This window comes from Vespula vulgaris, chromosome 7, assembly GCF_905475345.1.
Source record: "Vespula vulgaris chromosome 7, iyVesVulg1.1, whole genome shotgun sequence".
Taxonomy (NCBI): Eukaryota; Metazoa; Arthropoda; class Insecta; order Hymenoptera; family Vespidae; genus Vespula; species Vespula vulgaris.
In genome coordinates, this window is record NC_066592.1 from 771506 (window position 1) to 798516 (window position 27011).

The 27011-nt window shown below is 41.0% G+C and overlaps 1 protein-coding gene and 1 long non-coding RNA gene across 5 annotated transcripts in view; one reads left to right on the forward strand and one right to left on the reverse strand.

Annotated features, from left to right (window-relative positions):
* The window catches only part of LOC127065063 (uncharacterized), a 62095-nt gene that overhangs the window by 33804 nt on the left and 1280 nt on the right, over window positions 1-27011 (forward strand). Inside the window, exons 1-3 of one of the 3 annotated variants that reach the window (XM_050996923.1) lie at window positions 16586-16919; window positions 17749-18006; window positions 26845-26957. In XM_050996923.1, coding sequence (XP_050852880.1) covers window positions 17974-18006; window positions 26845-26957 — 146 coding nt within the window. In that variant the 5' untranslated portion in view covers window positions 16586-16919; window positions 17749-17973. Of the gene's footprint in view, window positions 1-16585; window positions 16920-17748; window positions 18007-26844; window positions 26958-27011 lie in introns of those variants that run through there. The other 2 variants (XM_050996925.1, XM_050996922.1) reach the window with 2 other exon arrangements.
* The window catches only part of LOC127065068 (uncharacterized), a 32111-nt gene that overhangs the window by 4877 nt on the left and 223 nt on the right, over window positions 1-27011 (reverse strand). Inside the window, exons 2-3 of one of the 2 annotated variants that reach the window (XR_007781944.1) lie at window positions 20696-20991; window positions 3798-4028 (exon numbers count right to left, since the gene is read on the reverse strand). This is a non-coding gene — a long non-coding RNA (uncharacterized LOC127065068). The remainder of the gene's footprint in view (window positions 1-3797; window positions 4029-20695; window positions 20992-27011) is intronic. The other variant, XR_007781943.1, reaches the window with a different exon arrangement.

Below are 27011 nucleotides of genomic sequence, written 5' to 3' on the forward strand. Positions count from 1 at the left end.
AAAAGAGCAACGCGCTATGCTGATCTGAAAAGTGATCGATCGAGATAATCATTGGCGCCAACCTAGCAAACGATCGATCTTGTGGCAATGCTCTCTTCTAATATTTAAAAGACATACCGACAATAATAACGAGCCCTCGATTATTATTAGCCATGCCGCGTGTCCCGTTCATTGATTTACTCGGACTGTCGCTCCTCGATAAGCTGCTGGTAATGCATTGCCAAGTCTAAGCGCCAGTCAGACGTGTAAGTATATATAAGTGTGTGTTGCGAGCCGGTGCACTGCGTGCGTCGTAGAGATCTATGAGCTCGACATGTGACATATTCAATCAACCTCCTTCCAACGTCTCGCGAACCGTATTAATATACTTTCGAGAGAGAAAGAGAGAGAGAAAGGGAGACACTTCTCCCGACACTTCTAGAATCGTTAAATGCATCGCTGAGGTATCAAATCTCTCATGTCGTTTCTGACTCGTACTCTTACCGCCGATGGATCGCCCACGCTCACGAATTCTTAGCTTTTACGAACTTGTCTCTGTTCCTTCTTCGACGATATTCTTTTATCCGCTCGCTCTTCCTGGAACTTTTCAATGGAGATTGCATCTCGCGGGAAGTATTTCGGAGAACGTGATCTTGCGCTAGTAAGTACACGTATGCATACGCACGCACATATGCGTATATGTATACACGTATGTGTATGTACATATACATATACATATACATAGCATATATATGCCGAAAGATCGAGAGATCAATTTTATCGCCGATCGTGGAAAATCTCGATGACTCGCTGCGAAAACCCGCCTATCGGTTATTCACACGTTCGTTGCATGATGAACCGATAAGAGTCGATTCGTTATCGGGAGGTCCACGCTCGCGGAAGCTTCTATGGTGTCGTCTTTGTAAACGCAAAATTCCTTGAAAGTATAATCTCCATAAGTGTCTTATCGATGTCCGCTCGATCTCGAGAAACGACGATTCAATCGCGAGAAAGGGAAGATATCGTAGTTTTTATGTAAAAATCATGTTCCTGCCGTTCTTCGTAATCTTTGATTAAAGTGACAAATTATAAACGAATCGTTCAAAGACTTTTTCACGAACGTTTCAATTACTTAAAAACTTTTTCTTTCATCGCACAAATGTCAATTTTGGTACGCGCCGATCTAAGCGTCCGACGAACACGAAATGTGTTCGCATTTATTTCGTGTCTAGATTATTATCGAATTACCCACGCGAATCGTACGATAACGACCACAATTAATATTCATTTTAATTAAAGCCTCTTCCTTTCTCTGTATCTCTCTCTCTCTCTCTCTCTCTCTCTCTCTCTCTCGACTCCTCTTAAGAAGCGAGTTCGGTTCGGTTTAACAATCCTCTTTTTCTTTTGTTTTTCATTCACGAAACAAGTTCCATACTCGACGGTGGTATCACTTACAGTAATTGGGAGTAATAATAAATAAGTACGTAATGACAAGGTGCACGACGAAAAAGTTCAGAGGGCTTTTTACGATAACATCTGCGGGTACGAGCAAAGAAATATTTTCCATTCCTTTATTCCTTTAGTTATCTCATAATCGAAGATTAAAGTCTCGAGCCACGACGCTTCCCTTTTGATCCCAGCTATAAAATCTAGTTGATCCTCGTAACACCAATTCAATTATGTAAAGTTTTAAAGGGAGAATTCTAAAAATGTTTAAAAACAATATTTTCTATTCGAGTACGAGCAAATACATTCGTGTTTTCGTGTGTTTAACATCTACGGTTTAAATATTTCTTAAATTCCTCGAGATACACGTACTTACGTACTCTAAATAACTTTTCCCAGTTGCTCCTACAAGCCGATACGATTCATCAATGGCTGTTTACACAGCAGGCTACAAATGCTTTCCAACCTCGAATGTTTCGCATCGAGTGCTAGACGAGAGAAATAGAGAAAGAAAGATATGCAGCGGCAGTACTTGTACTCGGAGAGATAATTAATTGCAATTATGCCGGGAGTTAAATTGCCTCGGTGAAAAGACAAAGGCGCATAAAGTAGGAATAATGTCAAAAGGCTCGCTAATGCACACACATCTTGTTCGCGGACATAAAGGTACCGATGTACCGAAGCGATTTATCACCGTTATAACGGCCAATGAGTGTAAGCTGTCAGGTTGGCCTGGCAACGATTTGTCATCTGGCAGCTCTCGCTCCCGTCTCGTATATATATATATATATGTATATATGTATATATATATATATATATATATATATGCATATATCTACGTGCCTTCAACTTCCACCCAACTACGTTCCGATTGGTCGCAGCTCGGTATAGCGATTTCATCTCGCCTTCTTTCACGCTAATGCGAGTGTCAAAATGACGCGTGCGAGGAATAAAATGCGTCACTGCTCGAAGTTTACGCACGAGAAACCGATTTGTCACATTTTTTTTCCGATGACACTTTTGTAAAAGGTGTCGTTAAAAATGCGAAGGGTAGGAAATGGCCCTTAAAAGGGTTCGTTTATGGCGTTCGAGAATGAAATGGATGGAAAGAATTTGCAAAGTTATTAAGCATCGACTAATCGATCGAAATTTTCTTTCATGTTCGATTTGTTTTAGATTAAACATTATTTTAGTACGAAGGAAAAGTTGAAATTGAAAATATGAAGAAGGATCGTTGTTATCGTATTGTTTGCACAATTTTCGATGTAACGCAATAATTAAGAGATTATCTGGTCGTCCAATTTGCTTCGAAGATTGAGATCCGTTGGTGTTATCTGTCCGAGAAGAGCAATTGTAGGTACGTAGACACCATCGGTGCGATAGATTGCACCGCGTGTATCTGCGTTATCATTTAACAGTGAGACGTTAGAAGCAGACAGTACGCGCGTTGTATCAGCACGTTTTCATGCATGTTAAGTAATACCCAGAGGGCTCGTAGAATACGTCTCGGGGATGAGATAGTGAGTCCGACGGGAATATCCCGTGTATTCATTCGCATAAATATTATTTTGCTTTCGAAGAGGAATATACTTGGCGTTTATGACTTTTATGGGTACCATTACGAAATTATGATTTACGGTCGAAGAGGAACATGTTCCTTCCACCGACAAAATTAAAATGTTCCTATGGCGACGTAATTATTAATTAAATCGACGAATAAATCGGATATTGAGAGAAATCGGTGTATACAATTTGGTAGCATTGTGTTTCAGGAAATTACAACGGTGCGAAAGATGGGATCGTCGAAGACCATCTTTCGGGTGGCTGGTCATAGAATAAGGAGTAAGTCGAACAAATCGATCGTCCGACTATACTTCCATCTTTATCGTTTCTAACGAAATCACAGAGTGCTAACTCGCGATTATCATCCATCGACACTTTAGTCCCTCTTTTGCAACCGAAAGTACGAGTTTCGGACGAAAGGGAGGAGTGGCAAGAAAATGAAAAGAAAGCGAGATAAAGGGGAAAAGAGAAATACAGAAAAGGTCGATGCTTTCGAGAATAATAAAAAGCATGGTGTTCGCGCCTACTCGTTGGTATGCGATCGCCTGGGCTCCTGGTAAATTTGCAGTCACTTTGCTCCGTAATGACGTTACGCGGTTACAGCTTCCTTGTGTTTTCACCCTGTTTATGCATTATGCAAGGGGGCAGAAGAAGGTATATAAAAAAAAAGCAAAAGGATGTCGAGCGTGCGTGTGTAGGTGCCTGTGTGCGTGCGAGTGAAAGAGAGACAGACGTAGTAGGGATAATGAGAGGGCGGTCGACGATGCCGGTTTAATCATCTCGCGAAACACCTAACGGCTGTTACTCACGGCTCGCTTCGTTGACCATAGTCACCCAGGGCATCGCTTCTTCTTCTTGCAGCACGTAGCTCTACGCTCGACTCGTGCAAAAATGTACTGACGTCATCGAAAGGACTAATAAGAGGATCAGAGAGAATTTTTTCGTTACGTCCAAGCCTTGCGCCAGTGCTTCCCTCTCGGTATTTTGATTAATGGATATCGTCGGTTCGATAAAGGCCCTGATCTATCGTGGAATGAAATCTGTAATTAGATCGCTTGGTTTTTAAACTGGATCGAAAGTACCATTACGAGTGAAGAATCTCTGTACGGTGCTTATCTACTCACGTACGTTCTCTCTCGAGAAACTACGCGATCTCCCTTTACGCCGAATTCATTTTTCAATAACCTTGTCGAGCAATTATTTATCTTCATTTCTCAAGCGTCCCGACGTACGGGATTTATTCAACGTCATTGAATAACGCCGGAATTCGTAGTACGCTAATAATCGTTTCTCGGTAAAGTAACGATAAATCCCGAAAATTTCGTCGAAACCATCCTCGAAATGTTTTATCTCTCGTCTTCGCCTCTTCTTACCGTTCTTCCATTATCGCGATGGGAGGAAAACGGGGACCGACGAGATTCGCTACACCCTTCCGCTTTACATCCCTTCTTACTTCAAGAAAGCGAGATACGAGTCGAAAATGGCAGGACGGGAGAAAGAGAGGGTCCAGAAAGAACTTCATCGACGTTATCGCTCACCGTGTGCCGGAAGGAGGTGCAATAAATCATGGGCACAACGTCCCAAAGTGAAAATTATCGGAACGGGAGATTAGAGTAGCGAGCTTTCGCAGCTGCGGCTGTGTCTGCACGACAGTGAGGAAACGAGACAGAGAGAGAGAGAGAGAGAGAGAGAGAAATCGGAGGCTGCGCGATTCCTTGCGGACCAGCAGCTTTCCGTTGCCTGATTCGTCGATTGCCGTAGCTCCTGCGCTGCTGGCTGGTTTGCTTGCTTTATGTAAGCGTCGCGCGTAATGGCGCGGTTCTCGCGCTCGATAAGATTCGAGTCGCTCCGTGTACTGCTAAATGCGATTATATCGATGTAATCGTCGAAAGAGTGCATTACGCGAGCCTCGATTACACGCTAATTTGTTGCCACGGAACGGATTTGCTCTCTTTTTTTTTTCATTTTTCTTCTTTTCTTCTTCCTCTTTTTTTCCTCTTTCTTTCTTTCTTTCTTTCGTATTTATTTCCTGTAGAGAGGGAGAGAGAGAGAGAGAGAGAGAGAGGGGACTAATACTCCTTCTTTCTCTAACGAGCCTCCCACGTAACGATTCCTCAACGTAAAACGAAATAATAAAAGGATAAGTTGAGAGTGAAAGATGAATTTATGATAGAGTCTAAGGGAAAGTACATTCTTCTAAAGAAAATTCTTGGAAATCTTTCAAGTACGACGTATGTGGAAAGGAGGAACATTAGTCTAACGTTTTCTAAGCTTCGCAATTTGCATTTATAAATTGCGACCAGAGAGGCGCCAGGCGCCACACTAGCGCGCGGCTCTTGCATCGTTCTATAAATTATTTTTAATATGCGACAAGATTGCGGCTAACGTTCTTGATGCAATCGCCGGAAAGTTAACAGTTCTTCTCGGTCGTGCTGTTACATCATAGAAATATTTTGTGATACGTTGACTTCAGTCGTTTCAAATATAGAATACGTGTCAGCCGTGATATATTTAATTAGCGATCCATAATCGGACGTAAAAGGTGCAACATCGTTTTACAAGCTACGTTGTAGTAAATTAGTTGAAAAATACAAAGAAGAAAAAGAGATAGAGATTACCATCTGACACAACATTTTTATGCTTTTTGAACACCATACGAGGACCATTACTTATTCGTAATGGGATTAAGGGCAAGGTGGTGCAATAATCCGTGGGTTGCTCTCGGAGGGACAAACGAGAAGAGAGAGAGAGAGAGAGAACGTTTCTCTCGCTTTCGGCGTCATCGAACGATAAAACAGTGCCCTCCTTCAAAAAATCAAAGTCGCTCGACGAGCGTTTTTACGGGGCGTTAAGCCATGAAATTGTAATTTTAATTGCTTCTCCATCTTTCTCGAAGACAGTATGAGTTAACTTGACAGCGATTTCGCGTTTAAAATTAAACGGAACACCTGTAACACATTGGTCTCTCTCTCTCTCTCTCTCTCTCTCTTTCTCTTTTTTCTCAAAGTCCACGTCTCGATCCATAAAAGAGAGATCTCATAAAAAGAAATTTGTCGTCAATGAATTTATCTCTCTTCGATTGAAGAAAAAGGAAATTCATTCAATTCTTCGAATCGAGTTTATATTCGAAGGAAAAGTCGTCGAATGAACGGCCTCTGCATCCCAACGGGCTATCGACCATTGTGACTCTATCGGCATGACTAACGTACCCCACGTACCTATAACTATCACCGACAACAAGGGCGGCTCGTGTACGTACGGACGACCACAAATAGGCTGTAGCCATTATTATCGTCGTTGTCGTACGGCACGGAGAACCGCGGCGGGATAACCATGCATCTCTATTTTCCCTCTCTTTTCTTCTTTCCGAGACGAGATCGCATCGAGATCGATTTATCTCGGGGACGTCGGTAGATCGCCAGCACGATTATTCTTGCCAACAATATCTCACGCCTCCGAACTATTCAAGAATCCTACTTCTGCCACCGTGCTCTCTCTCTCTCTCTCTCTCTCTCTCTCTCTCTCTCTCTCTCGAGTTACTCTGACTTACGATTCAGAGTTCTTGTTCCCGAGAGAGATCAGAGACCGGGGACCTGGACCAACGATGATTCATAGAAACGTAGGCCACACGGCTGCTTTACTGCAATTTTATTTTACCTCGTCGAAAGCGATCGCTCTCGTTGAAAAGACGACGAGATTGCGGAATACCTTATGCAAGATAGACCTTTGAGAAGCTTAGGCAGTATAATATTCGTTTGCTTTTAATGTCGTATTAACTCTGTCGAAAGGGCGATACTTTCCATTACCGTTCAATTTATGTTAATATCAGTAACTTTACTCGATGGATTTAAATCGCGTATGATATTACATTCTACGATTGATAAATATACCGTGCTCTTTAAATTCAATATTTATTCGATATTCCTAATTTACATAAATATCGAATCGAGTGAGCTTTCACTGGTAAGGTAGGTCGAATCAGAGATAACCCATTGTTGCTAGTATATGAGTATCGCTGAAAGAAATTATAAATATAACTGTTGCGAGTCACGTTTTCGATAAATCATAAATCGTATAAGCCGATCGATAATGTCAGCGTTGATAGAAACGTAAAAATAGATAGCGATAATAAGAAAACTAAAAGATAACGCGACAAATTTGAAACCTCCGTCTCCGAATACGCCGAGTTGACAAAGTCGATGAGTTTCATAGTGATGCAAATGAAGCGTTCTCCGTCGACAAGAAAACCATCTCGTTCCGTGAGAAATTTGTAGGAAGCATTGTGTTGGCAATGTTTGTTCGGTGACACCGGTGTGTTGCAACTCGATAAACCTTTGCCCGGGAACGCGTGAATACCGTTTTCAAGAGAGTTCGAGAATTCGAAAGCACGTCGTTACGTTTCATTCTAACGAAAACATATAGATAATAATTTACGAGTGACTCTTGTAAGAGTAGTAACAACCGACGTAATAGCTTACCGTTGTAACAATTGTTCTCCTTTGCTCGTCGTTAAATTTTCTAGGGAAAAATAAAAGATAGTTCAATTTGATGGCAGTTATCGTTACTACTGGCTCGACGTAAAGAGCGTAGGAATATTGTAAGGAAAGTTTATCGCGAAATGCTCGCACTCAAACGCCGATTTGTCTCGGACATCGAACAATAAAGTCTCCTTCGTGGCAGGAATGCATGAACGTTCGAACGGCGATAAATACGTACGTCGGCACGAACTCGATCTTAAAAAGGGCTTACGACTTCCGCGGAATTTCAGCAGGCAGATCTCTTTCATTTCGTTTCATTTCGTTTCCTTTCCTTTCCTTTCCTTCGCCTCGCTTTGCTTTGCTTTGCTTTACTTTCCTTTTATGTTGCTTTTTCTTTTTATCTCGCGGCAAAATATAATTTTCTCGTGATCGAGAGCAACGTGTAGTATATCATCGATAATATTCCGAGAGCACGTTTAGATCCTGGTACATGCGTACGTGCGTAAGTGCGTGCGTGCGTGCGTGCGTGCGTGATTTTCATGCAAAAGGCTCGTCGAATTGCCCGTAGGAAAGACGCTGGTGTCGATGGCGATGTCGTTATTAAAGAATATAAATCGTAAATAAGGTGCGTTGACAGTTTCGCCTTCTCCGACGTTGTAACATCAACGCTAGTGGTGTGTGGCAACACCCATGTAAAATAGGTAAATGCGAATAAACGACGTGGAGAACGTGTCGCCGTTCGTACTATTATATCGAAGGAAAATTTATGCGAGTAACTAACGCGCAGAGTCCAATGCCGGATACGCGGAAAATAAATTGCACGAATTCTCTAGTTTTATCGAGGTAGAGAAAGAGAGAGAGAGAGAGAGAGAGAGAGAGAGAGATTTTTGTTATCTTTTGATCAATGGCTCGTTAAGTGTCTCACAATAAAATAATTAATCCACGAACACGTGTTCTCTCGATTTCCCATGTTTTTCAAGCTCGCCGGTTGATAAGATAGATTCCTAGTGCGACGTTTCATCAAGATGCGTTTCCTTTTCGGATTAGAATCTTCTACTTCTTTTTTCGGTCTCTTCCTTCTTCGGACTATCCGTTTAGAGTAGCCGAGCGTTGCTGGTGGCCGAGTTTCGCGTGTCGTTACCCTTGAATCCGGATTTAACGGCTGCATTTATGCTAATACACCGGCGTCGCCAAGGTGTGCACACGCGAACCGAGAGCAGACAGGCTCGTGTTCTTGTTCTTGTGTCTGTGCATGTTCCCGTTGACTTTTATTTCGTTGGACCACCGTGAACTAATGACCGACGTGATAAGCCTCCAAGGCTTCTCTTACGAAAAATTATCTTCCCTTTATTTTATAGTTTCTTCACTTCCTTTTTCTTCTTTTCTTTCCTTCTGTTTTATTCAATCCTGTATAAGGTTGAAACATGCCGACTCGTTCCCACGTATCTTTAATTTTAAGATTTGCTCGTAGCAAATGGAATTTTTAACGTCATTACCAAAGGATTAATTAATGAGTCGTTGACGTTACGGCAGACATCGTTGACGCAACTCAACTGCGAGTCGTGCGTCGGGACAACGAGGAAGAAGAAAAAAAAATTTAATTCATTACGTTCCATAATTCGTTACGTAAATCCTTTCGTTGCTTACACCGCGCGAGTTTGTTGAAATAATGAAAACAAATTATCGGTAATAAGCGGTTCTAAAAAAAAGCCCCCCCCCATCTCTCTCTCTCTCGCTCTTTCTCTATCTCGTATAATTATATAATGTATCGAGCTTCGTTATCTCCATCTACAAAATTCCTCGTAATCAGTTAATTAGTAATAAGACAAGGCTGCCAGCTAATTTTGGCGCGTCTCGATGAAATTTTACGGTCACTCCGCTAATCCTTCCCTTTCTAAATTAAACTCGATCCGTACAACTAATTTTCCGATAAGTTACACAGATAATTATCTGCTTAAATCGTGGGTATCATTATGGCTCCCACGTTTTCACTCCTGTCTTCGACTTCTTTTTCCCTCCCCCTCCTTTCTTTTTGTCGTGCTCGAGCGAGCTTTCAAAATCGTATCGGCAAATGGCGCGAGTAAGTATCGTTTTACGAATTTACTTAACTCGTGAACGCTCTTATCTACGTCGAATTAATAAACCGTGAAAATAATATCGCCACGGTCGTAGTGATTGACTTTCCATACGAGTACGAATTCGAAAATGAATTTTTGCCAGTTTTTCTAGTTTCTTTTCTTTTTTTTCACTCTTTTCCTTGTTTTTTTCCTTTTTCTTCGCTCGTCACGCGTTATTAAATCCACGTAGGTCGTATGTACGTATGCAAGGGGCAAGGCAAAGTGCCGAAAAAACATTTACACGACTGTAAATATGTCCGAGTGCGGTTTCCTGCATGACCATTTTGGTCGACGGTTCGCATTTAAGCGCGGGTGTTGCGCGCTGTTTTTACTTCGTTTCGCGGTTTCGTGATTTATGCACTTCGTGTTAAATCACGGATTCTCTCTGACGGTGCAGAGAACTCATGGTGACCGTGAAAGAATTTAATGCGTCCATTTACCTTGATTAAAAAAACGAAGAACAAACGACGCCAGCGATGAAATTACTAACGTTTTGGGCATGCAAAGATAAGTCCGCCTAACGTGAGTACGCGTTTAAGAAGATCATAAATAATGCGTTATTATCTTTAGGATGAAAGGGTTGTTAAACGTCATAACTTGAAAATTACGATTTTATGATCTCTTCTCGGTTGAAATTCTTATCGATAATAAACCTCCAATTGCTTTGTGAAGTATCGGGTGTAGCGAACGAAACTAATAAATAATTCTCAATAATCGATAGTTACGTTATTGCGTCTCGATATCGATCGCGATAATAAAAAACATGTGCAACAAGAGAACCTAGATTCTAGAAAGGAGAGAAAGACGTAGAACGAACGAATGCAAAGCTCGTAATAAAATTACAATAAATCCGTGCGATTTAAATGTCTTCGACTGAGTAACTCAATCCGCTTAAATCTTTTTTCATCGTGGGATCGGTCCAGAGATCGTTTTATGATTACGTATGCGGAGTTATCTCCGCGAGTAAGCCGTAAAGATGACTTTTGCCAGTGGATAGGTAAAACGTAACGCCGTCCCATTCATGATGATCTTTCGATTCACCCAGACTTTATTTCCTCGAGTAATAAGAAAACGTTCGAATATCGAGTGTCGATATATCGAATAAGATACGGACGCTTTTCGAAACACGAAGTGAAAGATTAATCGAGCTTCGATGAAGCGGATAGAAAATAATCATAGAACTATAACTCGACCTGATTTCTCCGACAATTAATGTACGAGCATTATACGAGCCATTGTCTCGCTGTACTCATTATCATTTGGCACGTCAGTATGTAGGCATCGCTACCTAGATTTCTCGCGCCTCCTGGCGCCGCATATATCGCGATAATGAAGGTAATTCATTCGCTTTTATTCACCGTGTCATTTTCGTAGGAGTAAGACATTAACGTTCTTGTTGGGAGCCTTCCAAAGAAGCACGAACAACGCGAACGTGGGCGGATCTTGCACGTCACCCTTTCCCGACGTCTTCCTCTTTCTTTCTTTCCCTTTTTTCTTTTTTCCTTTTCCTTTTCCCATCATCGATGTCACCTAACTTTTATTTCAACGTCTCGTTTCTAACCCTTCGTATTTTCCAAGTTGATTTCCTCTATTAACGTAAGAAGACATAAACGAAGATACGCGTAATCGCGGTAGCGACCGTAGATAACTCTAAATCCTCGTAATGTTTCCTAATTGTCCGCAATTACGTCCTCCTCGTTGTAATCGTTTTCATTCAATTAACTCCACGGTGGCGTGCCATGTCAGATATCCGCGAGTCGTTTCTACCTATCGCATCTACATAAACGCCATGAATGCTTTTAACTTGTACGCCCGTACTTTTCGAATAAATTTATGCTCAAGATAAATATTGCCGACAATGTTTCACTCGATTGAAATGAGAACGATCGTTCCGATACCGTATGTACTCTCTCTCTCTCTCTCTCTCTCTCTCTCTCTCTCTCTACGAAATGTCACATATATTATATTATAATCAAGTATCTTATAATTACGAATCATGGATTATTTTCGCATTCGTAAAAAAGAAAAGAAACAAACATTAATGAAAGGAAATAAAACAAATAATCAGAAATTTAAATTCGAATGGATTTATCGAGTGAAAAGGGATTTAATCGATAGCAATTGGACGTATTCGTAATGCTTGAAGGACCGTTGGATGTCACCGTGGCAAACTAAAAACAGTATCTCTAAAGAAACGAGAATTTCAGGTTTTTCGTTGACGAATAAAAAGTACGAAAGAAAGAAAAGATGGAAAGGGGAGAAAGAAAAAGAGGAAAAGAAAGAAAGAAAGGAAGGAAGAAGGAAAGAAAGAAAGAAAATAAGAAAAAGAAAAGAAAAATATTCAGAATTGCTTAATACGTAATAAATATGGAGCATCGTCTTTGTCGGTGCCGCTTTAATTGGTGTCTGGTTTTGGAACCAGTCGTTACCTTACCGATATATACCAACCTCGCTCGATGACTTCACGAGGAGGACCATTCACAAACGACGCCATGAATGAGCTTCGCTACCACCCTGCGTCTCACCTCTTTCCTCTCCTCTCCCACCTCCTTCTTTCCAACTATACGCGATTAAAAATGTTACCGTCGCTAAATATCCGTTCTTCAAATGCTTTCGCAAATCCGGTTTTCTCAAGGTCGAGGCGTTCGATCGAACTTCGATTTTTAAGAGATCATCATCCAGATTTATTTTCAAAAATGATTATTTGCCGATAATACGCGATTTGCTAATCGGACGAAACGGTTCGACGTAGTAAGAACTTTCTTATCTTCTCTTAAATATCGAAATGAAAAAGTTCAACAACGGGGAATGCTCGGTATTCGTAGTATCGGACACGAAAGAAAAAAAAATATAGATGGTATCAGGAATGTAAGAACCACCTAACTTGTAAAGTTAACAAATATTAACATGTAAAGGAATACTTTTCTTTATCATCGTATAGTTCATTAAGAAGAAATCTAGCCTTTACTTTCTTTCTCTCTCTCTCTCTCTCTCGCTGTTCGACTTAGTCGATGTAGTCAGACCAATCCCTTTAATATACATATACTAGGCGTACGCGTAATAACAGTAATTTATAAAGGTTAATTCTCTGGAATAGAGATAAAAGGGAAAGAGTAAAAAGCAGGGTGGCGTGGTTTGCACGCGCGAAGAAGCGACTCCTCGTAAAGTGTTCTCGTATGGATCTCGTCTAATAATAAAGAGAGAAGAACAGTCAAAGATGAGGAAGAAGAAAAAGAAGAAAAAGTTCCGTTGATAATGGGACAACTTCTTTCGTGCTCGTCCCCGAGGAGTAGGTATATCCAGGTGTTACGATATAATTTACAAGAGGGAGAGTAATGTTACTCTCTATACGGTAAGTCTTTCCTTCGTATTTTCTCCGACACTTATCTACCAGCCTGGAGGGCCAGTGTAACTCGAAGGAGAGACAGAGAGAAAGCTTTATGTTTGCCGCGATCCAGGTTCAGCCTCGTCATTTACGCCGAACTCGAGCTCGCGCATTTATCACCATTTCATGCAAATTCCAAGAGTCCAAGAGCCGAATTAAGTCAAAGAGCAAAAAGAAGCGTTCTCCGGTAAATCAAAAGAACGATTCTTATTTCTTAGAGCGTACTCGCAACATATCAGATTTATATCGCGAGATTGGATAACGTTAACGTGTTGCTGAACCGATACTTATTATATTTAAGATACGTACAAGAAAAAAGAAAGAAAAATATGTAACAATTCGTTGGTACGTCGTTTGAATGGAAAATCCTCGTACGCGTTACTTTCTTCATTAATTTCTTAATAATAAACGATAATAAAATAACGCGACGACACATACGTTGAAAAGGCGCCGAAATATCTGGAATAACTCACGCAATGTCGCTGCAAAGTTTTATCAAGATGTTACAGGCGCCACTGATGAGTATATTAATGACTCATGTCGAACGAAGTCCGACTCATGTCGAAGTACAAATGGACTACCGTGAGAATTATTTGCGATACGTCGATATCTATATCCTAAATATTTTTCCAATGTGAATCGATTGCAATTTCTTCATGATCGAGATTCACAGAATCAGGAATCATCGGTGTACTTTCGATCGATTCGATGTAATCGATCAAATAGATTTTTACGTTTCAATCGAAGATAATTATATACTGGATTTAATACTTTATAGATTTAATTGAGTTCGGTCGATCATACTTCTCGATCGTTTTGTTTCATTTAATCGTACTGTTAATTAATCGCGATTATAGAAGCAATTTTTTTTTTTTTTTCATTCAAGTAATATCGATATCTATTAACGCGTCTAGATCTATGCTTGATCGAGTCACAGTAACAAGGCAATTACTGTAACTCGTATGTATCGCAACTAAGTCGTAAACGCATGATCGTTACTCTTTTCTATAGACGTGCCGCCAAAGAAATTAAAAAAAAAAGAAAAAATAAAAAACATAAAAAGGAAGAATAAACGTGAATATATTCCTTCATTAAGAATTCCTTCGACTACTTTATAGTGTCATAAGTATTATTAGCTGAGAATCAAATCTCTTTTAGTAGGTAATCTCGTATCAAGCGCGTACTTCATTTATATTAGATAGATACATACATGTGTGTGCGTGTGTGTGTGCGTATAGTTTAAAAAGATTTATATGTCTCGCTAATTTCATCATAGATATTTATTACCTGCCCCTAGAGCATTATTACGATTATTTAATTTACGTATCGTGAATTAAATAAGATAGGAAAAATTTCTTAACGACTTTCTATCGATACTTAATGATCAAATTAGTATTATTAAATCTCGAAATGAAATCGAACGTTATCTTATTAATTTAACATAGAATCTCAATGTTTTATCTAAAATTCGATACATTTCCACAAGTAAATTCCTATCCTCTGATACGTCTATTACTATTCTAGGATATGTAATATGTATTAAAGATAACAACGCGATAATACGTTCTACGGATGAAAGAAGATTTCTGTCTGGTCTTTTCGTAAAAACATGTAACTATCGTCTAAAAAGAAAATCACGATAAGAGATTCACAGGCACGTTTGTCTACCCGATCGTGACGTAGCGTGATTCTTCTCTCTCTCTCTCTCTCTCTTACCTTCTAATTCCTCAAACGTTATCATCGAATTCCTTGACAGAACGATGATTCATTGGCAATGCCACCGATAGATACCTTCCTCCGTTGCGTGAGATAATCCAAAATTATATCCCTAATCCGCTTACGATTACGCGGGAGCTGCTTTTATCGATATTCTTTGCCGCCTACCTGGTACGATCGAATCGTATAGAGCCTGTTCGGTGGCCTATCCGTGTTCGGACACCCACGGAAAAGGATCACGAATGATTCACGACGATGATCTCGATCGTAGAAACGAACAACTTCGATTCGTCTGAGAAAACATTCGTCATCGATTCTTCGATAGTTACGCGTGTTCGTACAAATAGAGAAAGCTCCTCTCTTCCCGTATTACCTTCTATAATATTTTTATTTTACAAGATATTTATGTTCGGTAATGTGACGTGAATAAATGAATTCGATATTCTATCATAGAATACGATCTGTGCCTAATCGGATTAACAATTATACTATATTAATTGAACGAGCCTCTCCGCCTTCTTTTATGAACTTAATCGATGGTCTTATTTTTGCGGTAAAAAATCTCTGCTAGGCTTGTCTTCTTTTTTTTTTTTTCATCGTAAGACACGACATCGATCTTTTCTATTCTATAGCTCCTACTTAGAAGAGATTGCGTGAATAGAATCAATTACGTGACACGATGGACTTGTAGAAATAAGTAAGAGGGTAAAAATCAGGGCAATGTCAATCGTCTCCAGTTAAACGAATTTTCCGCGTCGTCAACTCTCGTCTCTGGATTGAATGAATTCGCGATGAACGTATACGTAGATTATTATCCTTTTGGAAAATTTGGAATGATACTCGAGGAATATCTCGATCTAATTTCGAAGATATCGAAGAAAATATTGATATTTCGTTGTCCTCGTTCGTAAAACTAATATGTACGTTTCTTGAAATAATAATTTCGATGAAGCAACCTTGTTTCTTTCGCACGTGTTCGAGTACGAGGACATTCGAGTAATGGAATATTCACCGTAAGAGAAAACGCACTTAACATCTCGTCCATTACGGTACGTGAGAAGGCGTGTTTTCACGGCGCGTGAGAGGCGTCTCGACTTCGGGACGGACCAATCGATGATTTCTCGAGAGTCATTAACTCATATAACGAATGATACTGGATCCCCCAGCGTGCTCGTTCGATACCCGCCATGCTGGGAGCTACCGATGTCTATCTACTTGCATTAAGCAAATAGAATCCGTAGACGAAACGCTTCGACTACTTGTCTCGACTACTTTACTCTTGCACGTGGAACGAAAAGATAGCTATATACATGCGTGATACGTTCGGTGAAAGTGAACCACTTCGTATCTATAACTCTTCTGTTATTTCTCCGATAATAATTTTTTCAATGCTTTCTCGAAAGACGAAAATCAAGAAATTGAGAGAAAGAAAGAAGAGAAAGAAAAGAAACGAAACGAAATGAATCGTTATAACGATTATACAATCGTTCGATAATTTCTACCGATATTTGACGATAATTGACGATAACGATGTAAGAATAAATAACGATAAAAATAAATGATTCGATATAAATGACGCGACAAAATTCGAACGAAAAGCTTGCTAATAGGAATTGTCGCTTCGGTAGGTCAGTAACAGGACTCCCTCCGATGACCGATGACAAGACGTAATTGTTAATCGTCGAAAGCACTCGTCGCGAGGGGGGAAAAAAGAGAAGATGTTTGACACCTTCCCGATAAGATATCAAGAATGGCAAGAACCGATCGTCATCGTGAAGAGTTCGATGACGAAATACGACGCGCCTCTTCCCTTTTGCTTCTCTTTTTTCTCTTTTTTTTTTATTTTCATACGAATAGCCGGCGCTTCCTCGGCCATCGATCGCACTTTTATCGGCAAAACTTAAATGCCGATCCAGTCGAACGCGATTCGTCGACGTGCTCGTGTCGTCTCTCATATTCACAACGCTCGTATCTATCACTCTCATATTTATCACTCTTCTGTGAAAAATCTCGCGTGCGTGAATAATTTTCGTCTCTCTTGAATTATCCGTACTTTGTCAAATAGAGGAAAAAATTCGACCACGTGGATATATAAAATCGTCTGGAAACGTCGTAACAGGCAGATACACTTCTTCCTGCTGTGAAAAGTACGTTTCAGTGTTGCTATTGCAACTCTTCTTTTCTCGAGAAACGAATTTATGCTAACGAGTGTTGTGGAGCCCGAAGAATGACGAGGTATTTTAATGTTTCGCACGCACGCTGATCCGTTCGTTAAACTTTGAAAATAAAAAAGGAGGAGAAAAAGAAGTTTTCTCTCTTTTTCTCTCCCTCTCTCTCTCTCTCTCTCTGTCTTTTCTTTGATCGTCGTGTAAAAGGTGAAATCACGTCTTCGTGGGTGCATGTGAATGGCATGCACTTTGCGCGGGTGGCAGAGTAGAGCGTTTAGAGATTAGAGCGTGCCTTATTTATCGTCTATAAAGCGCCGCTGGTTCTCTCTCTCTCTTATTCCGTGTAGAAATTCAGAAAATCCTTCCATACCTTTGCCAATCCTTTTCAGAGACATCGTCGTCTCCTCGACGACAGATATTCTATAGTAAGACGATAATTTACGGTCGTGTACGTTTGACTTTTATTCGCCGGCATCGTTTTCATTGTACCGCGCGTGCAAGTATTTAGATTGCTATCGATATAACCGATGTAAAGTCCGATTTATGTACGTTGTCACGATATCGAAGATTGTCGCTTGAGTTCAACATTTACATATTCATTTCCCGTGCAACCAACGCAAATCGTTCCCTCGCCCTCAACGTCCTCTCCCTTGGACGTTAACGTCTATGATGATTATTGTTTAATCATTTTTTCATTAGGCAATCATTTTTTCTTATCGAACTTGCGACTGAAAAGCGACTGAAAGAATCGCGTCGATCATCATTCGTGATTCTTCGCGAGAGGAAGAACCAGGTCGTTGCGAGAAACTCGACTTGAAACTTGTCCAAGTATCGATCCAACGATCTTTATATCGTTCCTTTTCTCCGCAAATAATTTGTTTAAATTTTCTTTTTAGATCGGTGCGGTAGTCATGTCACGGCCGAATCGACACGGCGGATCACGAGAAATCGACGTGGAGGAGCCCGGAGAAACGGATTATCGGCCGGCCATCCTTGGATTTCGAACCGAGTGAAATCGCACGCGAGAGATCGCCGTTCGATAATAACAATCGAGGATCGATACGCGAATTCGATCCACCAGTTTGGAACCTACGGCCTCCCCGCTGGCCTGGCCAGCTACTATGCGAATTGAAGCTCTCAGCGCCCTCGTCGCGGTGAGTCTACTTTTTTTATTATCTCTTTATCATTAGCGATCTCATCGAAGATAAAATATTTCTCAAGTTATTCGGTTATATATAGAACGTAACGAATTCCAACAAAAGTTCCAACAAAAATACCCAACAAATAAATTAATAAATAATTTCAAATAAATTTCATTTCGTTAAACGAAAATCTGATTGCTCTGTTACATCTAAGAAGAAAGAAAAGAAAAGAAAAGAAAAAGAAAAAGATTACACCCCGTATCCACCGACATCCGATATAAATTAATTATTCAAACGAATCAGCAGCGCGTGCTATCCCTATCGGCTTTGTAAATCGAGTACGATCGGCGGTGTTTAATGCAACAATAAACGCCTCGTGCACGCCCCTTAACGTGGCCATTGTATAGCACACACCTCGAAGGTAAGTACATTGAACGAAACAATAATTACAATATCCAGGCCGGATATAATGAGCATAAATTACCGCCCGTTGAGAGTATTATTAGCATATTATCGAGCTGTCTTATACGGCTCGCCGGCGTCGCGTTGCAAACGCTCGAACGAACGTTCACGGATAGAGCTGTAAGTACTTTTCAAGAGCTTCGGCTCTTTCTCTCGAATATACACACGAGTGCGCGCGCGTAACACACACACACAAACGCACACAGATTCCCGTCACGAACGCATCGATAAACTTTCGAAATTATGGTTTCGATACGACTATCTTTCGTTCTTGGTCCTCTCTCTCTCTCTCTCTCTCTCTCTCTCTCTCTCTCTCTCTCTATCTCTCTCTTCTTTTTCTTTCTCTTCTCTTTCACTCGCTCGCACGACTTTCTTTCTTTATATCTTTCCACGCGGTTGGGTGTCCTCCTCACATTTTCTCAAAGCCGACTTTTGAATTAGTTAGCTCGACTCCCGAGCACCTCGTAGGCCTCTCGGCACCTGCCACGAGTTTCTCTCCGTCTGAAAATATTTCCTCACGAGACGTCTCGAGATAAAAGCTTTGATCTTTCTCAAGTACGCAGGTCGTTCAAGGACGTATTCGCAGGTAAATTTGGAACTTTTGACGACGGAGATTCGACGATCGCGCGAGACACGAGCTGGAAGAAAGTTTGTTCGATCGGGATCTTTGCCTCGTATTTACAGACAGGATGATTTTTTCGTATTAAGTCTTTCGAATAAGTTCCATGCGGAACAATTTACTAAACCTTCATCTCTGTATCTCGAAAGAACGATCGATCGATCGATGTTTATGGTAATCGAAAAAGAGCTTGCCCACCGATCGAGAAAGTACGGCTTACAATTTGCAAAGTGGACGTCTTACAAATCAGGAAAGAAAGTAGCTTATTCTAACGAACCGTCTAGAAACAATATCGATACCGATCTAAAGCTCTAAGTTGTATGGATGAGAAAAATTGGAGGATTAGAAAAAAATGTCGATAAAAACGGACCCGTGAGTTTTTCCAATTTATCATCGCGAAGATAGTTAATCAGTCGCGTGATATGGAAGCTAACAGAAGGAAACGATCCTGTTGAGAAACACACATGTGATTCACACTCCTGACGATCCTCGGTAAGAAATGAACAGGTATCCTTATCGTTACTCGCGTACTTGCCGTTATCTATATAATATTAAACGCTAACGTACGGATAGGTACGATCGGTAGCTTCGACGCGTTCGCGTAGCGATATTGATAAACGGCGATCATCGGCGTCCCGACCGTGCGCATGGATAATTTAATAATGGCAGATTAGCCGACACCGGCAATGTATCTACCAAGTTGCACCTATGAACGAGCGAATAGGCGAACGGCATTAGCATGCTAATCGTTCTCTCGGCACCAATATTTCCAATAAATAATCTCCTTAACGCGATTTCGAACGATCGACGCCGACCTGTTTTTCCGCATCCTTCTGGTAGAAACGACGAGACGATAATTCCCGAGAAATTGTCCCATCGCCGATCGACAATTGCTCTTTAAATCACACACGTGTTTCCTGGAAAATTCCTCTTCTGCGTGCTGGCTTCGAGTGCCAACAAGCAGCAGGATGTAGCGGCTGTAAAATGTGATCCCGTTTTTCGAGATGAGAGATCGTAGGAGAGATACTGCATTCCGATATCGAACGAGTCGCGATATGCGCAGACCTGCGGATCTGCTACGATTACTCCAGGAACACACGAAAATCCTCGAGCGAACGACAAGCAAGATCCACGGTAGTCGATAACGATCGTAAATTTGTATTTATTTGCTCGACGTATTCCGTTTCTTGATTTATTTCATATTTTCGAGCGACTCTTTACCGCTTTATCGATTTCAAAGGCACCGTGCACGAGACTCTCCCAGACCCATCGATCGTGTCTACCCACGCGAACACTCCGCGATCGTCGATGATAGCTGTATGAACAAATCTCGAATCGTTCTGTCGTGTTTGACATTTCGATCTTAACGTTTCTCCTCGATCACGATCTTCGATCGGAAAACGTATTGCGAATATTCGATTAAATTTCTAATAAATTATTCAAAGGTACGAAAAATTGGACCCATTGGATAATAACATATTCGAAACTGATTCGACATAATACGAACATTCGAGTACCGAGAAAGTTGAAATAATTCGCCGATACGTATTATCTTCGATAGGCGTAAAATATATTTGGCAGATAATGACGAGGTTACCGATAATTTCCATTGCGGTTTACCTTTAAGTCCGCCGTTGTCTTTGCATTATCGTCGGTAGTCATTCGCTTACCTTACGGTAAGTTAAGTTAAGCCATACTCGCAAAGATTTCACAGGGTCGTTTGTACGTCGTTGCATTTGCATAAGGTTCGATCCCCTTCCCCTGCCTCCTTCTCCTCCTCCTCCTCCTCCTCCTCCTCCTCTTCTTCTTCTTATATACTTCTAGAGAATCCAACAAGGTTTTTAGCCTCGAAAGGAGATATTGCCGAATGGACGCCCTTCTCCTATTATCACGGTTGCGCATCGTAGTCATGGAGCCTGTAATTTAAAACAATTCAAAAATAATATATTACAAATCATAGTTGGCTATACAAAAGGAGGTGGATCCGTGTTGTTCGCACACGGATTGAACCCTTCCTAACGTTCGAATGATTTACTATATCGTGGGTGGATATTGCCTTTGGGCTTTGATCCTTACGAAGGGATTTTCGCAGTGAGATTCGCGATAGAAAAGGATCCATGAAACGTACCACGAAATACGAGCTCGTAGATCATTCGAAACGCTTTTTTCCTATGTACTTTTGCTCTTTGTATTTTCCTTTATGCGATACTATCCGATATCTTTGGAATGCCCTACGAAACGAAACTGCTTTCGTACCTGAGGGTGACTCATATTAGCCACGTGAAATAACATGCAACGCTACTTAAGGGGTCAGTGAAGCTATGTTAAACGTCGAGAGGAAAGATTCTGCAAGCTTTACGAACGACAAATTATTGACCAATTGAAACGAACTTTTGTTCACTTTTAAAGGCCAACGGCAATACTAGCCGCTAATAGAAAATAGTTACCCCGTTCGATCGTTTATTTCCAATCCAAATGCACACGTGTTGCAATGTGCGTGCGTGTATGTGTGCGTGCGTGCGCGTGGGCGTTTTCATAGACGAAAAATCAAAAAACATATTTAAGACGATATTAAATTATGGAAAAATAATTTTTAATAGGATTATACCGTATGAATCTCGTGAATACGTGGAACACGTGTTGTCGGAGAAAGAAAAAAAGTAGAAAAAAATATCTGGTAAAAGTATTCCCAGATGATGTTAATTTCAATCAAGCTCCTCTCATTAAAATCTCTCGCGGACAAGAATATCCAGCAAGTGCAGCGGAGTCGAGACACGGCGAGGAATTTATGGTCGACAACTCGTTCCCGGCGTATCCTCGTCCGATTTCGGTCTGATCTCTCCTCCTTCTCGTTGTCGTTCCACACTCTAGTAACGACATTCGGTCGTCCGTAGAGTCTCACGCGGAGCGTAACGAGCCTGTCCACGGGACGTCATTAATTTCTCGCCTGGAGGAATAGAAAAAAAGAAGGTCCTGCTCGTGGTGGTCACGCGTGCGTACATCATAAGAGTGGAGAAAGAGAGAAGAAATCAAATGCGTAGATAAAGATAGCGAGGGAGAGAGAGAGAGACGCACACACACGCACATACGCTGCTCGCTCGCTTCTAGAAGCCGCGTGCGTACGATTTACGCATGAAACGGCAAGGCGACTAACCAAATATTTATACACGTCAATCATAACACACGGCGAAGCGTTCGCTGTCTAAACAGCCCGCGGGCTTTCTCAAGGGATGGTGGGGTGAGAAAGAGAAAGAGATAGAGAAAGAAAAGAATACACTGGTAGGCCGGTCATCGTCGTGCGAGCCACTCGGTAGCGTTCATTGTGCTGAAGCACAACGTTCGAGGACCTTTCATTTCTTCTTACTATCTCTAACAGGCACTCGATAGTTGCCGTTTGTCATGGGCTCTACACTGTTTGCTTTTCCACGAGGAAAAATCCTCCTTGTCGAAGGCTCTCGTGCTTCGAATAGCTACGCTACCATTCGAGAGGAATGGAGTAATATCCTTACAACAGGTTCCAACGTTTCTCATTCCCGCGACAGGACCTTCCCTTCCGACGCGTGCGACGCGTGCCAATCCGAAAGACACGCGATACGATCTAGTATTATATATTCGTTCTAACGAGTATTATATAATCTTCAAATATATTCGTCGATGTTATAATATTAACTGTGTAAACGACTCTACGAGACGTTCGAAAGGATCAGCTTATTTTGTACTTTTTGAAAAATTTCTGACAAATGTTTCGGACGAAACGGTTAAATATAGTATCGAACGATGCAGTACTCGAGAGTGTCTCTTTCTCCATTTCGCGAAATGTGCTACAATGGCGAAAGGACGGTGTTGAAATCACCTTTGGCACTTTGCAATAAGTCGAGAGCATCGGGTCCTCCCCATAACGCGTACAATGACTATGCTAATGATACGGAGATGTTGCATCGGCAACGGCTGAGTAAATACACGAGCTGCTCATCCTCGCTCGGTTTATCTTGTAAACTTTGGTTAATTATTGCCAAGGCAAAGATCAATAATGCGCGTCCGTCTTTCGACGTTTTTCTTAGACTTTAATTCGGCATGAATCGCCATTCTAGTCGTTTACAACGATTACAATTGTCGGTTATTAAATATCGTGCGACATGCGGATAACTTTCTCGTACGGACGAAATGATAATTCCTAAGAGAGAGCTACGAAGATGGTCAGAATTGGTGAATCTCCACTAGTGTTCCGTTAGATTCTTACGTCGTTAAGTGCGTCGTTAAGTTTGATTTACAACGGACCCACGAGCTCTTGCTTGTTAATAATAATTACACCGAAATTCGTCGCAGGAATGTCGCTCCGAGTTATACCATGCTAGAGATTGCATTATTACGACGTCCGATACAAAGAGATACGTATATACATATGTACGTATGTATCTATGTATATATACATATGTATACATATGTATACATATATATATATAACCTGCCAACGTAGTCTACCTGCTGCATAGTTTCTTAACACAAAAACGGTGACTCGTGGAGACTAATAAATTATTACTTCGTGCTTGTCCAATCGCACTATCGTGCCGACGAAGGTGCGAAAAATTTGCGGCCAATAGAAAGGAGAGAATGCTTTCCAGGCATTTGTTGTTCACCTAACAACCTCCGTTCCGATGGCGTTGTAGAATTGTGAGTTTATCGCTGCTAATGCCGTCATGGAGTTTCGATTGAATTCCCATTAGTCTTTATATATCGAATGTGCTTGTTTTATCGGTAATGGATCAATGATCTTTCTTTCCTTAAATTATATTTCTCGTCAAAGCGTTAAATTCGATCTCGATGTAACGTTCCAAATAAATCAAGCGACAATTTTCTTCGATTATCAATGTTCTCGTTAATTGGCCGCTTTTAATTTACGAAGTGTTTTACTATTTTTTATTTGCGACATTTATAGAACAAAAAAAATAAATAGATAAAACTAACGTTATCGGTTAAACGCAAAAATTCCAAAAATTTCAATGTATTCGTACACGAATAAAATGCAATGACGTGCAAGGCGTCGATCGGATAAATCGAGATCGAGATCAATGCACCGAAATACACCGTTCGGACGGATCCCACACGCCCTGTACGTAAGAGATCGGATGGCATGGAGAAACATAAATACGTCCGGCGATAAGCAGCGGCCTTTTCAATACGAGTCTCGGTTCTTTGAATGTTATCGGTTCACCCTATATGTAGGTATGTATCTGAAACGCAATGAGGCCGAGCACATTCCAGGACTCGTGAGATACGAGCTTGGGACTGGTCCTAGACGCCAGAACTCGAGACTACCGTACTGCCCTCGGTAACATTACGGTCCCTTAATTACGCTACAAATTACTTTCGCAGCGAGTACGTCGTAAAACATTCTTTAAGCCTCATGGAAATGATCTCGAGCAATATATCACGTTTAAAAATTGGGAGTCTATCGATTCATAAAGGAAAAAAAAAAAGGGAACAAGACCGACCAGCACGAGCGATCTAATCGAATTTAATATAAAAATTCATTAAAATTCAATTTTGTTCATTTCGTCGAACCTCGTCGATATGTTTATCATAGATAATCAAAGTTTGGAATTCTCTAAACTCGATCGTCGTCGATCGGGAATTTACGAGCTACGTAATCGGTAATATTTTTCTTTCACAATCAGTGCGTGAATTCTGGCCGTAGAACGCTACTCTTAAAAGCCAAAACGAGTTTGCAATCCAGATGCCGTACGTTACGTTTACGTTCGTACACTCGACACATCGCGACTGTAAATCTTTATCCGCAGGATTGATAATAATCGGGGAGGAGGTAGTGGAGAATTGTTGGACCGTCATTAGTTAAAATTGCCAGACGATCGGCCAGTTGGTGCGTGTATCACGAACGATGAAATGAATGCTCGCTCGTGTTGCCAAAGCTCGTATCTCGCGATGATGTATCGCGAAAAAAAAGAAAGAGATGAAGAGACAGATAGATCGATCCCGTTTTTCGACGAACGTCCGACGGACGTGTTACCGAGATCGAACTGGAACGAAACGTCGTTGATAGCTTAATTAACATAATCTCGAATCAACGTTAAGAGAGTCTCGGAAGGGACAACGCTCGAAAGGCGTTTAACGTTGAGAGCAGAGATCGAGCAGACAATATAACGATTTGAATCGAAGAAGATCGGCAGTTAAGAAAATGGCATAGAGGTCGGGACATTTCCTTTCGACGTCGAATAAATACTTGAACATATTCCCCCTTATCTCTTTTTCTTTCTCATTCTGGAGTAGTAATTAAGGATAAACGTCGTTGGGAATCGTACGGCATGGGGCATGGCTCGCGATACGTTCATATAAGTATCGATTAAAATCGCAGCAATGTCAGTCGAAGGGAGAACTCTTTCGCTCATTCGAATGATGCAAGAATCCGATAAGAATCCCAGAACTCGATGTGTGGCCATTGCCGCGTGCGTGAATATCCGTTTAATCTCAACGCGAGTCTCCTGCCTTCTCGATGAGTTCCTCGTACGGGAGGCGCCAGTTAGTTAACCGTTCACCCCCAAAGAACGATGGCTCAATTAAGCTCCTACAGGAACGACTACTATCTCTTGTTGTACCATTTCTATAAATCTTGGAAGGATGCGACACGATCCCAGTCTCTACGTCTTTTCTCTCTTTCAACCGGCGGCTCGAGTTTCAAAGCGAATATTTTCTCTCTTCCCCTCTCTCTCTCTCTCTTTCTTTCGCTCTTCTAATTACACCAATGACGGCTCTAACTCGTCTTCCCGTAACTCGATAGACAGATATTACGCTTTCTTACGACGAAAGGCTGTTGGCTCGCTCGATTCTTCGTCGTCATGATGTTATTTATATCATCTACATTTATGTAGTTACGCGTAATAACTATAGATTTACAGAGATATATAATTTTTTAATCGATAGATAGAGGGACACTTGATATCTCGTGGTAATTGAATAATTAATATTAATTCGTGTTATATTACTATATTAATTTATAAGTATATATTTCATTTTATCGGTTCGTCGAGACGATAACGTTTTTAATTTACTATCAAGAAGGTGATAGCGCTAATATCACCTTCGGATCGTATGCCTTTCTCGCTACGCTTCGACTACGTAAAAAAGAGCGCATTGAGCGTTGCACGAATACGTACACAAAATATCGTCCGACCTATTATACAGTAATTATCGCTCACGGCGTTATCCATTTTACTTTATACCCGTTTAACCTTCACAATGATGAAAAAGGGAATCCTACCGTGATGCTGCAGATAAACGAAACACCAGTTTCTGGTTACAGAGTTACGTAGCGCAATTAAATCGAAAGTATACAAGAGAAAGGGGGAAAGGTGAAGAGAGCCGAGTAGAAAGGGACAGACCTTCGTGAATGAAGAATGCCGAGGTTTTGCCGTGAGGCCTGTTTTGCATAAAAATTATAAGCCGAATTAATGTTTTCACCTCCGTAAGCTCATACGCGTACCGTACGGCCGATGCGTGACTAACGTCGTGCTTTATTACACAGGTTGGCCTTTAATCTCCTATCTCTTGTACTTTCTCACGCTTATTCTTCTCCTGACGTGTTAAAAACATAAATCGATATACATACGCACACACATACATATTCGTTCGATTATCATTGCGAATTCATTTAAAAATTCAATCCCGTTCGAGAATCATTTAAAAAATAATAAGCTAGAAAACGAAAGACATTTGACGATGACAACGTTGACATTACATCATCTTTTTATTCGCAGGTGGTTTGGCTGACCGCAGTCCTGTGCCCGCGGCTTGCTGCCGCCAACCTCACTTTATCCTTTTCCTCTCGTAGATCCAGAGAGCATCCCTTCAGAGGACATATCTCTCGCTGGTGAGCATCGAAAAAGATTCTATCGTTTTCCTAATTACTTATTACTTCGTTCAT